This window comes from Pristiophorus japonicus, chromosome 5 (genome assembly GCF_044704955.1).
Source record: "Pristiophorus japonicus isolate sPriJap1 chromosome 5, sPriJap1.hap1, whole genome shotgun sequence".
NCBI classification, from domain to species: domain Eukaryota; kingdom Metazoa; phylum Chordata; class Chondrichthyes; family Pristiophoridae; genus Pristiophorus; species Pristiophorus japonicus.
In genome coordinates, this window is record NC_091981.1 from 57,857,903 (window position 1) to 57,881,062 (window position 23,160).

At 45.3% G+C, this 23,160-nt stretch overlaps 1 protein-coding gene across 4 annotated transcripts in view; it reads right to left on the reverse strand.

The window, feature by feature from the left end:
* Positions 1 to 16,418, reverse strand: part of LOC139264356 (N-acetyllactosaminide beta-1,6-N-acetylglucosaminyl-transferase-like) — a 90,717-nt gene extending 74,299 nt beyond the window's left edge. For all 4 annotated transcript variants that reach the window (XM_070880662.1, XM_070880660.1, XM_070880661.1 and 1 more), the window contains exon 1: positions 15,377 to 16,418. In XM_070880662.1, the coding sequence (XP_070736763.1) occupies positions 15,377 to 16,337 (961 nt within the window). In that variant the 5' untranslated portion in view covers positions 16,338 to 16,418. The remainder of the gene's footprint in view (positions 1 to 15,376) is intronic.
* Between the last annotated feature and the right edge of the window lie 6,742 nt (positions 16,419 to 23,160).

The following is a 23,160-nucleotide window of genomic DNA, read 5'->3' on the forward strand; positions in this document are numbered from 1 at the left end:
AAGTTGTGAAAGTGAATTCAATAAATCTGGCAACATGTGGGCTGGCATCAGAAAATGACCATGAAAGCTGCTGGATTGTCATAAAAACCCAACTGGTTCACTAACGTCCTTCAGAAATAGGAATCCATCACCTCTATCTGGTCTTGCCTACAAATGACTCTAGTCCCACACTAGTTGATTGACTAATACCCTCAGAGGCAACTAGGATTGGGCAATAAACACTGCCTTGCCAGTGTCGCCTGCATCCAAAGAACAAAATAAAAATGTAAATAAATTATTTTATTAAACATTAGCAGATGCCTGAATCCTGAAAGGCCGATCACCACATTTGTAATGCCGTAAATACCCCTGATTCATCCAAATCCCAGTGACTATTGCTAAATTATCCTGACCTCAAAAAAACTCACAGGCCCCCACATGTGCACAACTACCGTAATGTACCAATGCAAACACTGTGACAAACTGCAGTTATATTATAAAATATACACATGTAAAAAAAATTTACTTTGCAAAAATTGTAATGCAGATGTATCTTTAATAAAACTTAGAGAAAACAACTCTAGTGGATGAGTAGTCTTGAATCTGCAGCATGGTTATGTTTAGCTGCTAATTTTGCTTGTTTTGCCATTAAAATCACTGATGCAAATAGGCAAATCTCATCATTGTATCAATTTATAAACTGCTAACAATTAGAACAATTGTAACCGTTTGTAAAATTCAAGCTCCAGGTCAAAAGACTGTCTTTCTTTTGTGGGATTTATTTCCATCTCTCACAAAGTGTGCTGTCTGCAGTGTGATAGATACGCGAAACACAGAGAGTCTACCATGGTGTTGCACTCAGTGTGTCGGAAGGTATGATGCATAACAGCAGGAGTGTTACACTGTGTAATCCGCAATATATTATTTCTACTAAGGTAGAGTTGTTCCCTTTAAAGCAACAAAATCCAATTATTGCTAAGTTTAAAAAAAACAAGCTCAGATTAGTCAAGAGTTTAATTGTTATTTGGCCAGGGAACTTTGCAAATTGTAAAATGCTTGGTTAGTTTTGGCTCGAAGTCAGAAGCACCCGGCATTAAAGAACTGACTTTTAAAAAAAAAGATTGTTCTGCATCTTTAAGTTTGTCATCAGGAGCATGCTGCATGGAATGCACTGATATTACCAGTGGTTCTCAAGAAACTTTGCTTGTGGTGATTCAAAAAATATGCTGTTCCTGGGGACTGGATGGCGCTGATGTGTGGAAGTGGGGAGGAGTGGACATCTGCAGAGCAAGAATTTAGGATGGGATCTCCCTCGAAACAACAAAGTGTTCTTTGTTATTTCCTAGAAACAAAAATATGCACTGCAGCTGCTCAAGTAAGCCAGGTTATTTTTGTAATATAGAGCTCCCTCTAGTGGACTGTGTCTCAAACAGCAAATAAAGGCATAATGGATTTAATAAGCATGAGCTGGATTATAAACATCTTAACACAATGATGTGAATAGGAGAAAATAATGATCTCAAATGAACTGTAATTCAGAATTTTTATTCAGTAGCTTAGTGTATGGCAAACTGAAAAGTTATCTATTGTTAATGTTTTTCAGCTGCTAGTAGCTTTTGTTATTGATTAATTTAGTGGCTTGGTGACCATACACTTTTGGTACAGCTGGAACAGGTGCACATATTTTTCATGAGATCATTATTTTTGAGTTCACAGCTGATGCAAAAGAAAACACAGCTGCTGTAAGTCACTCCCTTTGTCTATCAATTTCTGAGCTAGGTCCTCTCACTCCCTGTGAATTCAAATTTAGTTACTTGATAGTTTAAATATGAAACTTTCCTGAAATAAATTTTGAAAATAATTCTTCATTTCACTTTCAAATCAATTAAGAAAACTAAGAAACTCAGAAATCACATTACAGCATGGGAAAACAGGCACTTTCATGGTCTACACTGGAAACAAAACATTGATGCATGCTGGGAAATTCAGCCTAGTTTCAGATTGGCACCCTGGGAATTGCGGGAACAAGAGGAAGATGCTAATTCCCCTTGGTTAACACAGTAATATAACTCTGGGAAAAATCTAAACTCCTCGTCCAGATGTTTTACAGAGGCCGAGACCTCGGAATAAAAATATTAACAAAGACACAAAAGACAATGTAATAGGTAAATATAATCACATTTTGCAAAAATATGTAATCTTCTAATGTTTTAATGATGTTTTCACTCTCATTTTGAGCCTGTAACCAGCAGGCTTGGGTTTAAATAGAAAATGACAAAAATATATCAGGAGATTTTCTTCCTTCCTTTTCTGGCTCTACAATTAGGACTGGCTGCTTCAATAAGCTCATTGTACTTTTGTTATTGGTACACTTCGAGCCAGGAGGTGTGTACAGGCATACCATTCTTAATGGCCCAGAAATTGCGGTCGGAGGCTTCTGACCTGAAAAATTTCTACGTAAGTACCTGGTGGTCCCGGAGGAGCGTGGGATTCCGTTGGGCGTCGTTCTCTTCCCGCGCTGCGAAGAGTGCTCCCCTCCTCCAGGTTCCCACACACAAGATGCAGTCAAATGTGACTGCTCGACCATTCAGGTACAGTTTCCACAGTTTCTCATTAATAGCAATGAGAACTCAGTATCTACGAGTTCTCATTGCTATTGATGAGAAAAAACAACCAAACACACTAAACACTATAATAAAAAATAAAAAACACACCTTACATAATTAAAATTAATTTAAATTAAAGTTAATAAATGCCTTAGAAAAATTAAAATATTTCCAATTTTTAAAAAAGTTTTGTAATTAGGATTAAAAATAAACTTACCTTAGTGGGCAGGGTTTTTAACAATAAAATGTGTTTTTAAAAATGTAATTAAATTATATTTTTGTATGTTTTAAAATTCTTACACCTGGAAAAGTAGTCTATGCGCCTGTTTTTAATCAGGCACAAGAGTTTTGAGGACATTTGCTGCAATCTTGCCCTTGCAAATGTCCTCGCTCCGGATATGCGTTGGATCTGTCACATTATGCGCACAAAACCGGCTTTTGCAATGCCTTCCCGGGTCCGTAGACACTCAGTACTGACCCGGGGAGGCCGGGATTGCCAGGCCAATATATTACTAGAAGATTTGCCACGGCATTGCTCACAAGGAATCAGCAGACAGTTGTGTAGATTGTCCGATCAGTTACAACCAATAATCAGACAAAACTGATGTGAAACACAGGTAGAGATTGGCTACAACAGATATTTGCCATTTAGTGTCCCACTTAAATTTGTGCTCAGTTTCACAGTTGCAGTATTTAAATGGGATGTCAATACATTATTTAGACAATGTAATATGCAACAATTTACACTGTGGCAGCGTTAATTCATAAATTAGCCTTATAGAATGGCTATCCAGGGTTGCTAGAGGCTATATTGTATGCAGTACAAGTTGAGCATCCAAAGTCCGGAGTTCCTAAGTTCGGAATGTTCTGAAATCTGGACACCGGGCCGATCCGTGGTGGGGTAATCCGGAATACAGACATTTTTTTTTAAACCGAGTTGGGCCTAGGGAGGGGGGAAAACACAAAATAAATTCCAAAAAAAGTAAAAATTCATAAAACATTCACAAAACCCTTACCTACTAAATTGCTGAAAAATAAATAAAAAATAAAAACTTGAACTTACTTTTTTTCAGGTCTTCAACGCAGGCTTTTCCCGACCGCCGACCCGGTTCAGCCGACCGCCCTGCTCTGCCCCTGACCTCCGCGTTTCCGGATTCGGGACGTTGGAAAGACGTTCAGAAATCTGGAAATACACAAAATCCGGAATGGCCTCGATCCTGAGGTTTCCGGACTTAGGACTCTCTACCTGCACAGGGTCCTATATTTAAAAAGATGCCTACAAGAACTTTAAGACTGTTTCCCCAAGTTTTACATAGAAAATACAGCATAGAAACAGACCACTTGGCCCAACTAGTGCATGCCTTTTTTTTGCTTCACTTGAGTCTCCTCCCGTTCTACCTGATCTAACTCTATTAGCATTACCCACTATTCCCTTCTCCCTCAGATGCTTATCTAAATGCATCTATACGATTCGCTTCAACCACTCCCTGTGGTAGCAATATCCACATTTTCACCACTCTCTGGGTAAAGAAGTTTCTTCTGAATTCCCCATTTGATTTCTTGGGTGACTACCTTCTAATGATGGCCTCTAGTTTTGCTCTTCTCCACAAATGGAAACACTCTCTTGGTCTATTCCATCTAAACCGTTCAGAATTTTAAAGACCTCTATTAGGTCAACCCTCAGGCTTCCCTTTACAAGAGATAAAAACAGCCCCACAGCCTGTTCATCCTTTCCTGATTATGTGTACCCTCACAGTTCTGGAATAATTCTTGTAAATCTTTTTTGCACTATCCCCAGTGTTTCTATATTCTTTTTATAATATGCTGACCAGAAGTGTACACAATAGTCCAAAGTGTGGTCCAACCAAGGTTCAAGTAGAGCATAACTTCCCTACTTTTCAACTCTATCCGTCTAGAAGTAAACCCCCGAGTGCTTGGTTTGATTTTTTTATGGCCTTATTAACCTGTGTCGCTACTGTTACTGATTTGTGTATTTGTACTCCCAGATCCCTTTGCTCCTCCACCCTATTTAGATTCTGGTTTTCCAAGTACTATATGATCTCCTTATTTTTATAGTCAAAATGTAATACCCAACACTTTGAAATTCATTTAGACAGACAGACTGGAATTTATATAGTGCCTCTCACAACCTCAGGACATCCCAAAGCTCTTTGCAGCCAATAGAGTACTTTAGAAGTGCAGCCAATGTTGCAAATGTAGGAAATGTGGCAGCCAATTGGCACACAGCAAGCTCCCACAAACAGCAATGTGATAATGACCAAATAATCTGTTTGTGATGTTGATTGAGGGATAAATATTGGCGAAGACACCAGGGATAACTCCACTGCTCTTCATCAAAATAACACCATGGGATCGGTTGAAAGAGCAAACAGGGCCACGATTTAACATCTCAACAAAAAGACAGCTCCTCTGACAGTGCACTGAGAGTGAGAGAAAGAGTGTGTGTGAGAGAGAGAGAGAGAGAGAGAGAGAGAGAGAGAGAGAGAGAGAGAGAGAGAGAGGAGGGAGCGGGAGGGCGAGGGGGGGGACCGGGAGCGAGCGGGGGCGAGGGAGGGCGCGGGGGGTGGAGGGCGCGATGGCGGGGCCGAGGGAGGGGGCGCGATGGCGGGGGCGAGGGAGGGGGCGCGATGGCGGGGGCGAGGGAGGGGGCGCGATGGCGGGGACGAGAGAGGGGGCGCGATGGCGGGGGCGAGGGAGGGGGCGCGATGGCGGAGGCGAGGGAGGGGGCGCGATGGCGGGGGCGAGGGAGGGGGCGCGATGGCGGGGGCGAGGGAGGGGGCGCGATGGCGGGGGCGAGGGAGCGATGGCGGGGGCGAGGGAGGGCGCGGGGGGCGGGCACGATGGCGGGGGCGAGGGAGGGGGCGCGATGGCGGGGGCGAGGGAGAGGGCGCGATGGGGGGGCCGAGGGAGGGGGCGCGATGGCGGGGGCGAGGGAGAGGGCGCGATGGGGGGGCCGAGGGAGAGGGCGCGATGGCGGGGAGAACGCAGGGGCGGGGCGAGGGAGAGCGCGCGAGCGCAGGAAGAACGCAGGGGCGGGGCGAGGGAGAGCGCACGGGAGCAGGGGCGAGCGAGAAAGAAAGAGAGAGAGTGAGTGATTGCGAGAGAGTTGGAGAGAGAAAGCAAGGATTGGAGGGAAGAGAGGAAAGTGGAGGGGGAGGTCAGGAACTGAGAGAGAGGAAGCCAGGAACTCGAGTGGAAGGGGTAAGTTGCACGAGAGCACAGTGGAGATGGTGGAAGAACGTGATCCAGGTCTACACAGGGGTTTGAAAGCAAGAACGTGATCCTGATTTACATCACTTTACACCTGCACCACATTCTCCCTCCGCTCGCCCCAGACCTCCCTCGACCTTCCGTTTTGGGGTGATGTATCCTTGGTCACTTTTACGTCCCCAAGAACCAGGAAAGGTCAAAGAAGTGCTGTGCCAGAATTTCAATCGTTAGGTTGGTGCACATTGTTTATAGCTCTTGGTCTCCTAGCAGTGAGATGAGCTAGCTGTTTCATCTGTTCAGGTCTGCAGGTCACTCCAATTTATTTGGAAGTTGAGAGCACAACTGTGTGCACTAAGCATGTAAGCAGAGTGCCATGAGCTATGTGTAATTTGGCTGACACAAGGCAGTATTTCATGGCCCATAATTTCCTGGATGTGGTGACTAATACCATAAATTACAAAGTTTCGTGTCCTGAACTTCCTGTTGTGAACTTACTTCAACATTTCCTGGAAACGTGACTTGAATACACTGCAAAACACATAATACCGAATCAGAGACCTCAGAGGTGGCGCAGTGAATGGCTTACCCCACCAGCATCAATTAAGCAGATCAATATTAACACGACTCGAGTCATTGAATTGTGAATTTCAAATCCTCAGTGCACTGAACTTGTTAAAGCCCAGGATGCCATGTCCTTTATTAACTGCTTTGTTAACCTTTCCTGCAGCCTTCAAGCACCCCCCAGATCTCTGTAGTGTACCCCCTTTAAAAGTGTACCATTTAGTGTATATGGTCTCATTCTTCCTACCAAAACGTATCACCTCACACTTGCAGATAATTGTTTGAGTTATGAACTCGTACATCTATGTTCAATTTCCAATAACATTTTAGATTTAATTTTCTTTTATATATATATATATAATATATATATGGAAACATTAGTAATCTAAGCTAGCTAAAATGTCTCAGATTAAACAAGTGGAGGTGGGTGCAAAATTGGACCTCATTTCAGCTGTTTCTCAGATGTGAAACAGGGGCAAAAGAACCAATTTCATGGGCCTTTTTTGAATTACTGGAGAAGAATATAGAATCATATAATGATACAGCACAGAAGGGGGACATTTGGCCCATCATGCTTGTGCTGGCTCTTTGAAAGAGCTAGCTAATTAATCCCACTGCCCTGCTCTTTCCCCATAACCCTGTAATTTTTTCTCACTTCAAGAATTTATCCAATTCACTCCACCATCCTTTCAGGCAGTGTATTCCAGATGACCACAACTCGCTGTGTAAAAAATGTTTCTTCAAATCAAATCTCCTCTTCACCTTCTCTGATCCAAGGAGAACAACCCCAGTTTCTCCAGTCTCTCTACGTGACCGAAGTTCCTTATCCCTGGTACCATTCTAGTAAATCTCTTCTGCACTGCACCCTCTCCAAAGTCTTGGTTTAGATTAGTTATGGAGCAGGACAAGGAACAATCTAGAATAAAAAATACTTAGCAGGAGGAGGGCTACTTTAAGTGAATTGAGGAGGAATCTGGCCTGGGTAAATTGGAGTCAAAGACTGGCGGGCAGAAATGTAATAGAGCAATGGGCAGCCTTTAAAGAGGAGATGTTTCGGGTACATCCTCGGTCTAGGTACATTCCTACAAGGGGGAGAGGGAGGGAAACCAAAACCGGAATTCCCTGGATGACAAAGGAGTTGGAAAGTAGGATGAAGCAGAAAAAGACGGTGCATGACAGATGTCAGCTTGATAATACTTGAGAAAATCAGGCTGAATATAAAAAGTACAAAGGAGAAGTGAAAAGGGAAATAAGAGGGGCAAAGAGATAGAACAAGAATAGTTTGGAGACTAACAAAGGGGAATCCAAAGGTCTTGTAGGCATAATAACAGTAAAATGATTATCAGAGGAGCTGTGGGGCCAATTAGGGACCAAATGGAGAACTATTGGTGGAGGCAGAAGGCACAAGGCATGGCTGAGGTACTAAATGAGTACTTTGCATCAAGGAAGATGACTTTGCCAAAGCTATGGTAAACGAGGTTGTTGCTGGGATACTGGATGATATATAAATAGATAAAGAGGAGGTACTGGAAAAGATGGCAGTAATTAAAGTGGGTAAGTCACCCAGTCCAGATGAGATGCATCCTAGGTTACTGAGGAAAGTAAGGGTAGAAATTGCAGAAGTGCTGGCCACAATCTTTCAATCATCCTTAGATACAGGGGTGGTGCCAAAGGACTGAGGATTGCAAATGCTATACCCTTGTTCAAAAAAAGGTGAGAAGAATAAACCTGGCAATTACAGGCCAATTAGTTTACTAATAAAAGAGAGCCAGCACGGATTTGTTAACAGCATATTGGGTTTGACTAACTTGTTTTGAATTTTTTGATGAGAGGGTGGATTGAGGACAGAGCAGTTGACGTTGTGTATTTGGACTTTCAAAAGGCATTTGATAAAGTACCACATATTAGGCTGGTTAGTAAAATTGAAGCCCATGGGATAAAAGGGGCAGTAGCAGCATGGATAGAAAATTGGCTAAGGGATAGAAAACACAAAGTTGTGACAAATGACTGTTTACCAGACTGGAGGGAGGTATACAGTTGTGTTCTCCAAGGTTCAGTACTACGACCACTGCTGTTTTTGCTATACATTAATGACTTGGACTTGGGGTACAGGGCAAAATTTCTAACTTTGCAGATGACAGAAACTTGGAAGTGTAGTAAACAGTGAGGAAGATAGTAATAGACTTCAAGAAGACATAGACAAGCTGGTGGAATGGGCAGACACATGGCAGATGAAATTCAATGCAGAGAAGTGTGAGGTGATACATCTTGGTAGGAAGAATGAGAGACCATATACACTAAATGGTACAATTTTGAAGGGGGTACATCACAGAGAGATCTGGGGGGTGCTTGAAGATTGCAGGAAAGGTTAACAAAGCAGTTAATGAAGGACATGGCATCCTGGGCTTTATAAATAGAGGCATAGAATACAAAAGCCAGGAAGCTATGCTAAACTTATATAAAACACTAGTTCGGCCCCAGCTGGACTCTAATGCAGGGCCCCACACTTTAGGAAAGACTTGAAGGCTTTGGAGAAGGGGGTAATGTATTGACGTGGATAGAGAATTGGTTGGCAGACAGGATGCAGAGAGCAGGGATAAACGGGTCCTTCTCAGAATGGGGTGCCGCAGGGTTCAGTGCTGGGACCCCAGCTATTTACAATATACATTAATGATTTACATGAAGGAATTGAGTGTAATATCTCCAAGTTTGCAGATGACACTAAGCTGGGTGGCGGTGTTAGGAGGATGCCAAGAGGCTGCAGGGTGACTTAGACAGGTTAGGTAAGTGGGAAAATGCATGGCAGATGCAGTATAATGTGCATAAATGTGAGGTTATCCACTTTGGTGGCAAAAACATGAAGCCAGAATATTATCTAAATGGTAGCAAATTAGGAAAAGGGGAGGTGCAACGAGACCTGGGTGTCATGATACATCAGTCATTGAAAGTTGGCATGCAGTTATAGCAGGCGGTGAAGGCGGCAAATGGCATGTTGGCTTTCATAGCTAGGGTATAGCTCTAGAGTATAGGAGCAGGGAGGTCTTAATGCAGTTGTACAGGGCCTTGTTGAGGCCTCACCTGGAATATTGTGTTCAGTTTTGGTCTCCTAATCTGAGGAAGGACATTCTCGCTATTGAGGGAGTGCAGCGAAGGTTCACCAGACTGATTCCCGGGATGGTGGGACTGACATATGAGGAGAGACTGAATCGACTGGGCCTGTATTCACTGGAGTTTAGAAGAATGAGAGGGGATCTCATAGAAACATATAAAATTCTGACGGGACTGGACAGGTTAGATACAGGAAGAATGTTTCCGATGTTGGGGAAGTCCAGAACCAGGGGTCACAATCTAAGGATAAGGGGTAAGCCATTTAAGACCAAGATAAGGAGAAACTTCTTCACTCAGAGAGTTGTTAACCTCTGGAATTCTCTACTACGGAGAGTTGTTGACGCCAGTTCATTAGATATATTCAAGAGGGAGTTAGATATGGCCTAATGGCTAAAGGGATCAAGGGGTAAGGAGAGAAAGCTAGAAAGGAGTACTGAGGTGAATGATCAGCCATGATCTTATTGAATGGTGGTGCAGGCTCGAAGGACCGAATGGCCTACTCCTGCACCTATTTTCTATGTTTCTACAGAAAAGACTTACTAGAATGGTTCCAGGGATGAGGGAATACAGTTACATGGATGTGACCTGGTGTGATTATGGAAATGTGACCTAGTGTGTGTATATGGAAATCTGTTGGTTATACTAGATTATATTAAAGGGAACCCAAAAGTATTTTATAAACACAAATAGTAAAAGAGTAGTCAAAGGACAGGTGGGGCCAATTAGGGACCAAAAGTGAGATTTTCTTCTTGAGCTGTGTGTCTAAATAAAGAGGAGGTATTTAAAAGGTTGGCAGTCCTCAAAGTAGAAAAGTCAACCGATCCGGATGGGATGCATCCTAGGTTAATGAGGGAGGTAACGGTGGAAATTGCAGAGGCTCTGGCCACAATCTTTCAATCCTCCTTGGATATTGAAGCGGTGCCAGAGGACTGGAGGATCGCAAATGTTACATTGCTTGAATACACCGAGAGGTAAACAGTCTACTCTGTATTTGCATTACACGGAACATAGCCCCCAAAAGACCCAATGAAAGCCAATGGCTCACAATCCATGTGTGATAGGAGGTTTAGGAATGCTCTGATGGTCATATCAAAAGCTGAATCTTTTTGCTATACAGTGGATCCCTGAACAATATAATTTTTATACAGTGGAATGTCATTATATTGAAGTAATTCTTGCCGCATCAGAGTTTCTACCTCGCTCCATCTCAAATTTTCTCCCCATTTCTCCCGAAGGCATTAAATCAGGCTGGAGTATGATTCCATAGACTGGAGCTTCTCCTCAACCTTACCATTACGTTGACTTGTCCTCCTCTTCCCATTAGTGCAAAGGCCAACTCCCCCAGGCAGTGGCCAGGCTAACAGGTGTTAAAAATATGAACAAAGAAAACAGTACTTGCCCTGGAGGCAAACTAGATTTGCCCACAAAGAGGGTTTGCAGAGCTGTGACAAATAAAGCCCCATCTGCTTCAACTGAAAGCTGAAAAAGGTGAATGATTTAGTTTCCCTTGATCTGTACAGTGTGGACAATGGCTTTTTATGGACCACAAAATGAATTATTAGCATTTAGATTTTCATTATGAACAGGAAATAATTTCACTACAGCAGGAGTGTCATGCTATGCAGTGGGACAAAGAATATTACTTTTAATTCAGGAGCTATTTTTGACAATTGTGAGGTAGGTCATGTGGTCAGGAATCGAAGTGCTGTCAACCTCCTTCAATTAAATTTCACAAAACAAATCCAAAATAAAAACACACCCAACGAAAAACCCAGAATACCAACACTTAATCTTGAAATAGAACGAAATGTGCAAATGTAAAAAGAAAGCCATTTCACTTCCCCCCCCCCCAATGCATTACTTCTCTCTCTCTCTCTCTCTCTCTCTCTCTCTCCCCCTCCCTCTCCCAGCTTTGCATTTAAATCTCGACATGGCATCACCCCATCCTACCACTGTGATCTTCTTCGACCTCATATTTTAGTTTGTATCTGCTCTTCTGTCTCTGGCCTTCTATGCATTCCTCCCTCTGCTCTACATTCTGTGCTGGCGAGAAAAGTACTTTTTGCAGGCTTTTCTGTAGAAGACATTTTACTTTCATTTTACTTTCAAAGTTGATGCTGTCAGTAGTTTGTGCAACATAAAAAGACATACTGTCTATTGTGGTTACCTTATGTTTAGGAGATCATGGCATGGGAATAGTTGGTTAATTGTTTGTACCTATTGTCGAATGTAAGGGAGTTGTTAGGTGGTTGCTTGGGAAACATTGTTAATTAATTAACTTGCAGGCACAAAAGCAGGCTCAAGTTCTCATAATATAATGAGTGATTAATGTATACAAGGTAGACTTAAAGTATACGATATTGGAATGCTTCTCTGAATGAGGCTGGACTGCTCAAGTATTACTATAAGGTCATTCGAGATCGATCACCTCAAAACCTTGATGATGTTTAGCAGGTTGTATCGCAATGTCTTAGTTACTAAGTTATTATAACTTGTATTTTATTGTAGCTTCTTTTATAACTGTAATAAACATATGTACTTTGGAAAAGGCTCCCTCTAATCTCAGTGTATCAAAGAATCTAACATAAATTACTCAGGAATCATGCCTCTCTACCTTGAATTCTCTTCCTAAATCCTTCCATCTTGCTACATCTCTCCATGCCATAAAGAACCTACTTGAAATCCTCACTCTTTAACCACTCTTTACTCCCTAAACTCCTGCTTGGTGCCTATTGCCCCGTTTATGTGAAGCATCCTAGGGCATTTCACTATGGTAACAGTGCTAGCAGCAAACATGTGGGAAACTACCCGATGAACAAAGTGTGCACTCTTTACTTTTGTGTCAATGGGTATCATGCCATTGCCACCATAGTGGTTTGTTTGACTGAAGGAAGGGAAGGATTGATTGATACCTGATGCATCCCAGAGACAAAGCTGAAATCAGTCCTTTCTTGGAAGCTCGCTCAGTAGGAACACCACTCTGTTCAATTGTGGATCAGAGGTAACAAACTGCTTTAGCTTGTGTACAGTCAATATTAAGCGAAGGGGTGTATGAAATAGGGAGCAACACAAATCAGCAGTTACTGAGGCAAAGAGGCCTGCAGATAGAAACATAGAAACATAGAAAATAGGTGCAGGAGTAGGCCATTCGGCCCTTCTAGCCTGCACCGCCATTCAATGAGTTCATGGCTGAACATTCAACTTCAGTACCCCATTCCTGCTTTCTCGCCATACCCCTTGATCCCCCTAGTAGTAAGGACCTCATCTAACTCCTTTTTGAATATATTTAGTGAATTGGCCTCAACAACTTTCTGTGGTAGAGAATTCCACAGGTTCACCACTCTCTGGGTGAAGAAGTTCCTCCGCATCTCGGTCCTAAATGGCTTACCCCTTATCCTTAGACTGTGACCTCTGGTTCTGGACTTCCCCAACATTGGGAACATTCTTCCTGCATCTAACCTGTCTAACCCCGTCAGAATTTTAAATGTTTCTATGAGGTCCCCTCTCATTCTTCTGAACTCCAGTGAATACAAGCCCAGTTGATCCAGTCTTTCTTGATAGGTCAGTCCCGCCATCCCGGGAATCAGTCTGGTGAACCTTCGCTGCACTCCCTCAATAGCAAGAATGTCCTTCCTCAGGTTAGGAGACCAAAACTGTACACAATACTCCAGGTGTAGCCTCACCAATGCCCTGCACAACTGTAGCAACACCTCCCTGCCCCTGTACTCAAATCCCCTTGCTATGAAGGCCAACATGCCATTTGCTTTCTTAACCGCCTGCTGCACCTGCATGCCAACCTTCAATGACTGATGTACCATGACACCCAGGTCTCTTTGCACCTCCCCTTTTCCTAATCTGTCACCATTCAGATAATAGTCTGTCTCTCTGTTTTTACCACCAAAGTGGATAACCTCACATTTATCCACATTATACTTCATCTGCCATGCATTTGCCCACTCACCTAACCTATCCAAGTCGCTCTGCAGCTTCACAGCATCCTCCTCGCAGCTCACACTGCCACCCAACTTAGTGTCATCCGCAAATTTGGAGATACTACATTTAATCCCCTCATCTAAATCATTAATGTACAGTGTAAACAGCTGGGGCCCCAGCACAGAACCTTGCGGTACCCCACTAGTCACTGCCTGCCATTCTGAAAAGTACCCATTTACTCCTACTCTTTGCTTCCTGTCTGACAACCAGTTCTCAATCCATGTCAGTACACTACCCCCAATCCCATGTGCTCTAACTTTGCACATCAATCTCTTGTGTGGGACCTTGTCGAACGCCTTCTGAAAGTCCAAATATACCACATCAACTGGTTCTCCCTTGTCCACTCTACTGGAAACATCCTCAAAAAATTCCAGAAGATTTGTCAAGCATGATTTCCCTTTCACAAATCCATGCTGACTTGGACCTATCATGTCACCTCTTTCCAAATGCACTGCTATGACATCCTTAATAATTGATTCCATCATTTTACCCACTACCGATGTCAGGCTGACCAGTCTATAATTCCCTGTTTTCTCTCTCCCTCCTTTTTTAAAAAGTGGGGTTACATTGGCTACCCTCCACTCCATAGGAACTGATCCAGAGTCAATGGAGTGGACTGGCTGTTAATCAGAACTAAATATAAACTGGGTGACCACTTTGAGGAGCACCTCCGTTCAGTCCACAAGTGTGACCCTGATCTTCTGGTTGCCTGTCACTTTAATTCTCCACTCCATTTTCACTCTGACCTCTCCGCCCTCGGTCTCATACACTGTTCCAACGAAGCTCAATGCAAGTTCGAGGAACAGCACCTCATCTTTCGGTTAGGCACTTTACAGCCTTCTGGACTCAACATTGAGTTCAACAATTTCAGAGCGTAGCCACTGCCAATCTTTGGCTCCTTTCACCTCACTGCCGCTTGTTTCTTCTTTCTTTTTTTCTCCTTGTCTCTAATGGCAGTTGGTCATTATCTTTCACACCCTATCTTGACTAATGTTTTTCTAACTTCTGGCATTACCATTTGAATTTGTGCCATCATGCCTTTTGGCTCTCTAATCTCTCCCGTCTTCCAACCTATCACAGACTTTCCCTTTTGTTCTTTCTTCCCCTCACCCTTTCAGTGCTTGTTACGAATCCGTTCTTTCCAAACACCCTCCAGTTCTGAAGAAGGGTCATCAACCTGAAATGTAACTCTGCTTTCTCTCCACAGATGCTGCCTGACCCGCTGAGATTTCCAGCATCTTTTGTTTTTATTCCAGATTCCAGTATCCGCAGTATTTTGCTTTTGTGCTAAATATGTTACATGGTTACACAGAAACTGATTAATGTCAATGTATCCTGACAAATACCCTGTACAACTGCTCGTTAAGAAGCCAGGGCTAAGGTCGAAGACAACTTGAATCTTTCTCATCTCCGAATCCCTGCCTCAGCTGTTTCTCTAAGCACTTTTTATATAAATTTATGAGCTGGTAACTTTTTTTTTAAATGAACAACGAGACACAAAATTACAACTTTTAGTCCTACAGTACTACATTTGCCAAAATTAATCCTTAAAATGGGACAAAAATGTAATGCCACCACAAAAAGACTTCGAGAGATCAGAAATACATTTTTTTTTACTCAGAGAGCGGTTCGAATCTGGAATTCTGTCACAAAGTGTTGTTGAAGCAGACACCATGAATTCTTTTTAAAAAGTAATTAGTTTCTTGAAAAAGATTATAGGGTTTGGGGTGAGAGTTTAGACTAGCTCACTCTAACATGCTTGGAGTCTGAACAGGATTTCTGATTCGAACAACACTTCATTGGCAGTCATTTTCTTAGTTGGGGCTTACTTCTACATTGCGAGAGATCACTCTTTTGACAATCTGGCGAAACCACGAGGTCTGCATTAAATACTGTACCTGCAATGCGATTTAATGTGACCCAGTAATGCTCATCGGGGCTGTAGGTGTCCCTCGACCACTGCAACAAGTCCTTCGCCCGCTTGTCCCGCAGCACAAAGTTCACAAACTCTCTGGTGAGAGCATAGTAAGCGGAGCCGAAGTAAAGTTTCAGCCCGTGCGGCACGCTCCCCGCCTTTTTGACTTGTGTCTTTATAACGTAGGACTCGGCCGGGGAGATGTACTCCCGGTGGACGTGGGTGGTCCGCTGCTTCACGTGGTCCGGCTGCAAGATCCCCGGGGTGATGTTTTTATTCTTCCACTGGCTTTTCAAGTGCTGCACCAGCTCGCGGTTGGTCTTCAGCGGGTAATCCTGGCCGCACAGGTTGAGCGCATACTTCCACTTGACCCGGGAGAGCGCCAACTCCTCCATGCAGTTGATGTCCGCCTGCAGGCGCGAGAACCCCCCGTACACCACATTCTCCGCCCGCGAGGCCAGGAACACGTTGCCGAAGCAGCCGGCCAGCTCTTGCACCCCTTGCCTGAAGTCCGCCGACGTCTTGTTGTCGACGTGGATGCAGTAGACATTCTGCGGCGCGTAGATGGCCCTGAAGAGCCACTCGAGGGTCTGCAGGTCCTTGTGGACGGCCAGGATGTAAGCCAGCGGGAAGTCCGCCTCCTCCTGGGACAGAGTCTCCGTGATGTAGGAGTGGGCAGCCAGCAGTCCCGAGCAGTTGACCGGCGCGTCTGCACCCCCCTCGGGCCGGTGGATCTGCTCGCACTCGGCTCCGATGACAGCGGCTGCCGGCTTGCCCTGAAAGAGCGCCGCGCACAGCTCGCCCGGATAGTCCCCGCACTCGGCGCAGTCAAACTTCCAGCCCTGGGGTGCGGGGCTCTTGACTTTGCTGGTGATGTAGATACAGAGGCAAATGACCGCGCTCACAGCGGCGCACAACAAGAAGTTCAACTTTGCCGAATTCATCTGCGTCCTTCGTGATGTATTAAAGTCTCAGCGTGCCCATCTTCTCCCACCCACCCCATACGAAGTACGAGTTGCACAGCGATCTGACACTGGAGTTGGTCTATCCCCCTCCCCTCTATTTCCTGCCCGTCGTGCATTGGTCTGCGGCTCCTCTCTGCACGCAGCTCCACCCAGAACCTACAAAAGGCAGGAGCTGTTCTCCGATCCATATTCGGAGAACCGGGCATACGTGATCGCGATTGTCGCAGGAAGCCAGAACGTGTAGTCTTCCTGAATGTTACGTGACCTCGATCAATTCTGTGAGTTCACGGAAAGCTTGGATAGTCACCAGTACTGTGGGCCCAAGTTTCCACATGATTTGCACCTGATTTTTAGGAGCAACTGGTGGAGAACGGACTATCTTAGAAATCGCAATTCTCCACATTTTTTTTTCTGCAGTTCTAGTAAGGTAGAACAGTTCTAGTTTGGAACAGAATTTTTTCTTCAAAAGGGGGCGTGTCCGGCCACAGTGACAATGTACTCCAAACTAAAGTAGAATGGAGCAAGTGAAGATTTTTATAGAACTGAAAAAACTTGTTCTACACATTAAAAAATCAGGCGCAGGTTACAAATCAGGCGTCCAGAACGAGGTGGGGGGGAGGGAACTCATTAAATTCTACAATAAATCCTTATTTATACTTATACAATTATTATACAAATAAATCCAACATGAATAAACATTTATAAGCAAAGAAAAGATTAAATAAACCATCTTCCTACCTGTGTGAAAGTGCTTCAGCCAGGGAGAATGCTGCAGCAAGCGTCACAAAACGAGGCAGCCGTTACCGAACGCGGGCGGGAGGGAGGGGAGGAGGGAGCCAACCGAACGCAGGGGGGGGGGGAGCCGACCGAACGCGGGTGGGGGGGGGGGAAAGGAGGGAGCCGACCAGACGCGGGGGGGGGGGGGGAAAGAGAGAAGGCTGCAGGAAGCCTCAAAAATTGAGGAGCCATTTCCCTACGGCAAAAGGGGGAGGTCGTCGGGAAACGGCTGGCTCAACTTTCTGAGGCTTCCTGCACCCTTCTCATTGCTACAAGAAGCCTCATTGCTGATGTGCTGATGGCAATGTACTTTTATAAAAAAATGTTCAAAAACTAAACAGCTACAAAGAACTACAAAAATGGCCGAGTGCCAATGTTTTTTTCACACTGCGCGTGTGCGAACGCTCCAACGCGCACGCGCAGCGTTGCCGGCAGGAAAAAAACTAATTTAAATAGTACCCGCCCCCTCCCACTTACAAAATCGGCGCGAGTGTAGGCTCCGCCCCCCTGGGCGCCGCGCCAGGCAGACAAGGAGCTGCAAAGCGCTCGAGAATTGCGAGGTTTTTTTTAGGCGCCGTTTTAGGCGTGAAAAACGGGCGCCCAGCTCAGAGGGGCGCCCGTTTTTTTTCGTGTGGAAACTTGGGCCCTATGAAACTGAAACCTAATCAGGCCATTCTTTTTCACAAGATACTCTTATAGATGAGGAAAGCCAGTAAGCCCACCTGACTTCATATATTCAGAACAACCGTACACTCCACACATTGCTGTATTTAATGGGGGTGGCGGGGGGGGGGGAGAATATGTGGGGTTTCCCCTGCCTCACCAAGCTACTTTTGCAGAAGCCCTGCTTATGCGCATAAAGGGAGTCTCTGCCAAACCTCTACCAAAGTTACAGCGGTGGAGCAGAAAAAAGCACATGCTCCATGGTTTCTTAAAAGATTCCAGGCTTTCATCTCCACCACGCTGCCTTGGCCTCCATTCCAAGTAGGTTAACCAACACTGATTGGAGGGAATGTTTTTGCATTTACCTTGTAAAGCTTGGGTCCTCTGTTGTCCAGTATCTTTATTTGTGGTTTTGTGTCAGCAACTGTGCGAGAAGTTCTGAGAACCAGGAGGCCACCCACAAGCAGATGAAGAGGGGAACCAAAAGTGGGAACAGGATTCACAGGGAAATCGAGAGATGGGAGGAATTTTGATTCCACCAGTAACTAATATAATTCGCTGGAATTTCACTGATACTGGTAACACACAGATTCCCTTCATAATCAACAGTAATGCAAGAACTCGCTGAAAGTCTATATGTAACTGGTAGTAATAGGTGTAACGTCCCAATATCCTACCTGTAATCCTGTAGCTCACTGATATTTCATTCTAACTACAGCCAGAACCCTCCTGGACTGCACAAGGTGTGGTCAGGCTCCCCAATCAATGCCACTTGTAACAGGCACCAGAGCTCTCCCTGTGTCCTTGGAATCAATTTGAATTCAGATTCGGTGTGAAGGTGACAACTTTGAACTAGAAGCCTTAATCAGAGCTGATCTGTACTTCCACTTCACATGTCAAAACCAGCCGGCACAGACTGTCCTGAACCAAAGAGAGTGATCGCACAAACAGCAACAGGCTCAAGTTTGGCGCAATTCACACAGGGAACATCGTCCTAAACTCAGCTGAGCACCAACATTTCTAAACCACTCCCTGGGCTCAAACTCAATAGAACAATAGAAATTACAGTGCAGGAGACCATTCAGCCCCCGGTGCTTGTTCCGGTGCTGGCACTTTCTCCTGTAATCCTATTCCTTCCAAATCTGTCTATCTTCCTTCTTTTCAAATACATCCTATTCCCTTTGAAATTATGTTTTAGTCTCTGCCTCAATAGCCACTGAAGGTAAAGCATGCCATGGTCTAATAGTGCTCAGTTCAAAAACCTTCATTCTCACTTCCCCCTTGCTTCTTCCAGTGAAAACAATTGGTTTCCATTCCCTTGTTCCCCAATCACCTACCACTGAAAACAATCATTCACTATTTATCCTCAGTAATGTCCCCAGGTTTCACTCACTACTGGCTGCTCCTCTCTGGGCGCTGCTCCCACTCACCATGTTTTGCTTTTCCTGCTCCCAGCTCTGTAGGAAATGCTAGGCCCTACATCCACCCCATTTCCCACTTCCCACCCCTAGCCAAGCTCCAGTCAGTTCCACCACCAGTTCTATACATTTACTATCTTTTATACCACCATAGGAGCACCTCTTAGTCACCTCCTTTCCAAACCAAATAGCTCAAGTCTCTCCGGTCGTTCCTTATAACTCAGACCCTTAATGTGACAGATCACCTTTGACTCCTCTGCACTGCCTCACCTCTAGTGCTTAAATGTCTTCCTTTTTTCTCAGCAACCAGAACTCGACACAGCACACAAAAGTGTGGTCTGACCAGAGCACTGTACAATTTGACTACAACTTCCTCGGACTTGTAATCTATTGTTTCAGCTATGTTGTATAACATCCAATTAGCTTTGTTGATTATCACTTTGCATTGCTTGGGCATTTTGTTGAGTATTGAATCTACTAAGACTCCTAGGTCTCTTTCAATCTCATGCTTAACGATTTCAACACCACTCAAAGAGTGTCATCCATTTTTCCCTGCATTATACTTGTCTGCATGGAACATCCCAAGAACAAATCCCTTGTTGTTCCTGAGAAGATGGTGGTGGGCCTTCTTCACTGCTGACCATTGGCTTGCTAGGCCACTACAGAAACATGTATTGTGACACTGGAGCCACGTTAGGCAAGATCAGAGATGGATTGCAATTTCCATTCCCTTAAAGACATAAGTGAACTAGTTGGGTTTTTAACAACAAAACAGCAGATTTAATTTGTGATGTCAGACCATCAATGGGTGAATGGCACTTCTGCCCGCCCTCACCCCCAGTGGGATTCCAAAGTTAATGCCTTTTGGGGTGGAGACCCGTCATTTCTGTTTCCTCTCATTTCCATTGTTGCCAGTTCTCTCCTACCCCCTTTATCCCAGATTTCTGCCCCAGACCGCAAAGCAATTTGGGGACAATGTACATCCAACTGGTAGATGGCCCGAGGCTTGGCTGGAGGGCAGGCATTAGGAAGGTGACTTCCAAAGTTATTTTAAAAGTTAAAAGTTGATAAAGGTCCCCAATTTATTTCAAAAGTTTCTAAGAGTTGTTAAAAAGTTTTTAAAAGTTTCTAAGAGTTGTTAAAATCTAAGATGTAGATCAATAATAGATTATAAAAGTTTCCCCAATTTAAAAAGTTTCTAAAAGTTGTTAAAAGTCAAAGATGTAGATTAATAATAGATATTTAAAAGTATTTCGATTGAGAGTCTAAAGTGTAAGTTTTAAAAGTTCTCCCAAATTGTTTAATAAGTTTAAAAGTTGGTTCAAAGTTTAAAAATTAATTAAAAGTTGGTTGGGATATAAGACGATGCCACGCCTCGGTCCCTTCAGCGGATTGAACACCGGCCTCGGAGTCCCTTCAGCCGGTTCCACGTCCTCGGGTCCCTTTGGCAGGTTGTCCCGGAGTCCCCTCGGCCGGTTGGACATCCCCCGAATCTGGTGCAGAGTCCCTTTGGTCCGGCCGGTGCAGAGTCCTTTCATCCCGGGATAGAAACGGCCGGTAGGGGGTCCCTTCGGCCAGGGACAGAAGTGGCCAGTACTGCAAATGTTGAGTTTTTGTTTTTGTTGGCCCAGGAGAAGCACTAGTTAGGTCATTTGCCAGCCCATACAAGGCCTCCGGCAGCGTTCAGACCTCTCCCCAGCGGTGTCCAGGCGTTCGGGCCCCCCGAGTCTGGGAACGTGGAGTCCGTGGCCTGCGATGCGGTCGGGTCCGGGCCAGGTGTACGGGCGGGCTCCAGGCGGGCGGTGTGTCCGGGCGGTGTGTCTTGGTCGTCCTTGCAGCAGGGCCGGCCCTAATTCGTGCCCTCCAGCCAAACCTTGGTCCATCTACCATCAATGGCACTACCCGGCACCGAGCTTCCGGCCAACACTTCGCCATGGGCAATTAGGCTTATCGAGCTGTTGTCTTGGACCCCCTTGCCACTGGACCAAGACCTTGTTCAGCTAAGCCCGTGTGTTGAATCTCCACTTCGTCGGTATGAAATTCGGGACCTGGAACATCAGGACCCTCATGGACAATCCCAACAGCAACAGGCTGGAATGCCGCACAGCCATAGTTGCCCGGGAACTCAGACGTTTTGATATTGGCATCGCCGCCCTAAGCGAGACCCGGCGGGCAGGGGAAGGCTAGTTGAAGGAACATGATGGAGGTTACACCTTCTTCTGGAAAGGGAAACCAGAGGCAGAACGCTGCCTTCATGGAGTCGGCTTTGCCGTCAAGAATGAGCTGGTCGACCGCAAAGACTCCCCCTGTGGGATAAACGAATGCCTCATGATTCTCCGTATCGCCCTATCTCGGAACCAATGTGCCACAGTCATCAGTGCATACACCCCCACACTCGATGCAACGGATGAGTCTAAAGAGGGTTTTTATTCCAACCTCGAGACATCCTTGTGCTGCGTCCCCAAGGGCGACAAATTGATCCTCCTGGGTGATTTTAATTCCAGGGTTGGCAAAGACACAGCCCTCTGGGGAGGCTTGATTGCCAGAGAGGGGGTAGGGAAAGCCAACTCCAGCGGTACCGTACTCCTGACAAAATGTCTAGAACATGAACTCCTCATCACCAACACCCTGTTCCGCCAGAGGGACAAATACAAGGCATCGTGGCAACACCCTCGCTCCAAACACTGGCACCTGCTTGACTATGTCATCATCCGAGCCAGGGATCGCAAGGATGTGCGCATCACTCGTGCCATGACAGGAGCTAACGATTGCTGGACGGACCACTGCCTAATCCGATCCATCATCAACATTAACATTGCCCCAAAGCAGAGGGGACCTCAGAAGCAGCTCCGCAAAAAAGTTAATGCCGGGGCACTTAGAGACCCAGCTAAGAGAGCCCTATACAGCCAGTGCCTCACAGCCAATCTGGCGTGCCTTGATGACCCTGAGATGCTGAATCCCCACAGCACAACCAGTGCCTGTGAGGAGACACTTGGTCACTCAACCAGAAAACATCAGGACTGGTTTGATGAAAGTGATCAGGAGATTGAATAACTAATAGATCGCAAGTGCAAAGCATTTCTGAGCCTCAAGCAACAGCCCAACTCGGGAGCAGCAAAACAACATTACAGATGGTTCAAGGCTCAGCTCCAACAAAAAACTTAGGACCTAAAGAACAGGTGGTGGATGGAGAAAGCACAGGAGATACAACAACTGGCCGACAGCCACGATATGCGAGGATTCTTCGCTGTAGTCAAGGCCACCTATGGTCCAAACTCCCAAGTCCCCACCTCACTCCTGGCCAAGAATGAGGAAACACTCATCAAGGACACTGAGGCTATCAGGGCCCGATGGAAGAAGCACTTTGAAGATCTCCTCAATCGAGACTCTGCCTTTGACTCGAGTGTCCTTGATTCCATCCCGCAGCATGCGACCCGCCACCAACTTAGTGAAACCCCAACATTGTACGAGGTAGGCAAAGCCATAAAACAGCTTAAGAATAACAAGGCTACGGGTGCGGATGGAATCCCTGCTGAGGCGCTAAAATATGGTGGAGAGGCACTATTGGCGCGGATACATGACCTCATCTGGAAGGAGGAGAGCATGCCGGGAGATCTGAGAGATGCAGTGATTGTAACCATTTTTAAAAAGAGGGACAAGTCTGACTGCGGAAACTACAGGGGAATCTCCCTGCTTTCAGCCACTGGGAAAGTTGTCGCTCGAGTTCTCCTCAATCATCTTCTCCCTGTGGCCGACGAGCTCCTCCCGGAATCACAATGTGGATTTCATCCCCTATGGGGCACAACAGACATGATCTTTGCAGTGCGTCAGTTGCAGGAAAAATGCAGGGAGCAGTGCCAGCCCTTATACATGGCCTTTTTTGATCTTACAAAGGCGTTTGACACTGTCAACCGTGAGGGTCTATGGAGCGTCCTCCTCCGTTT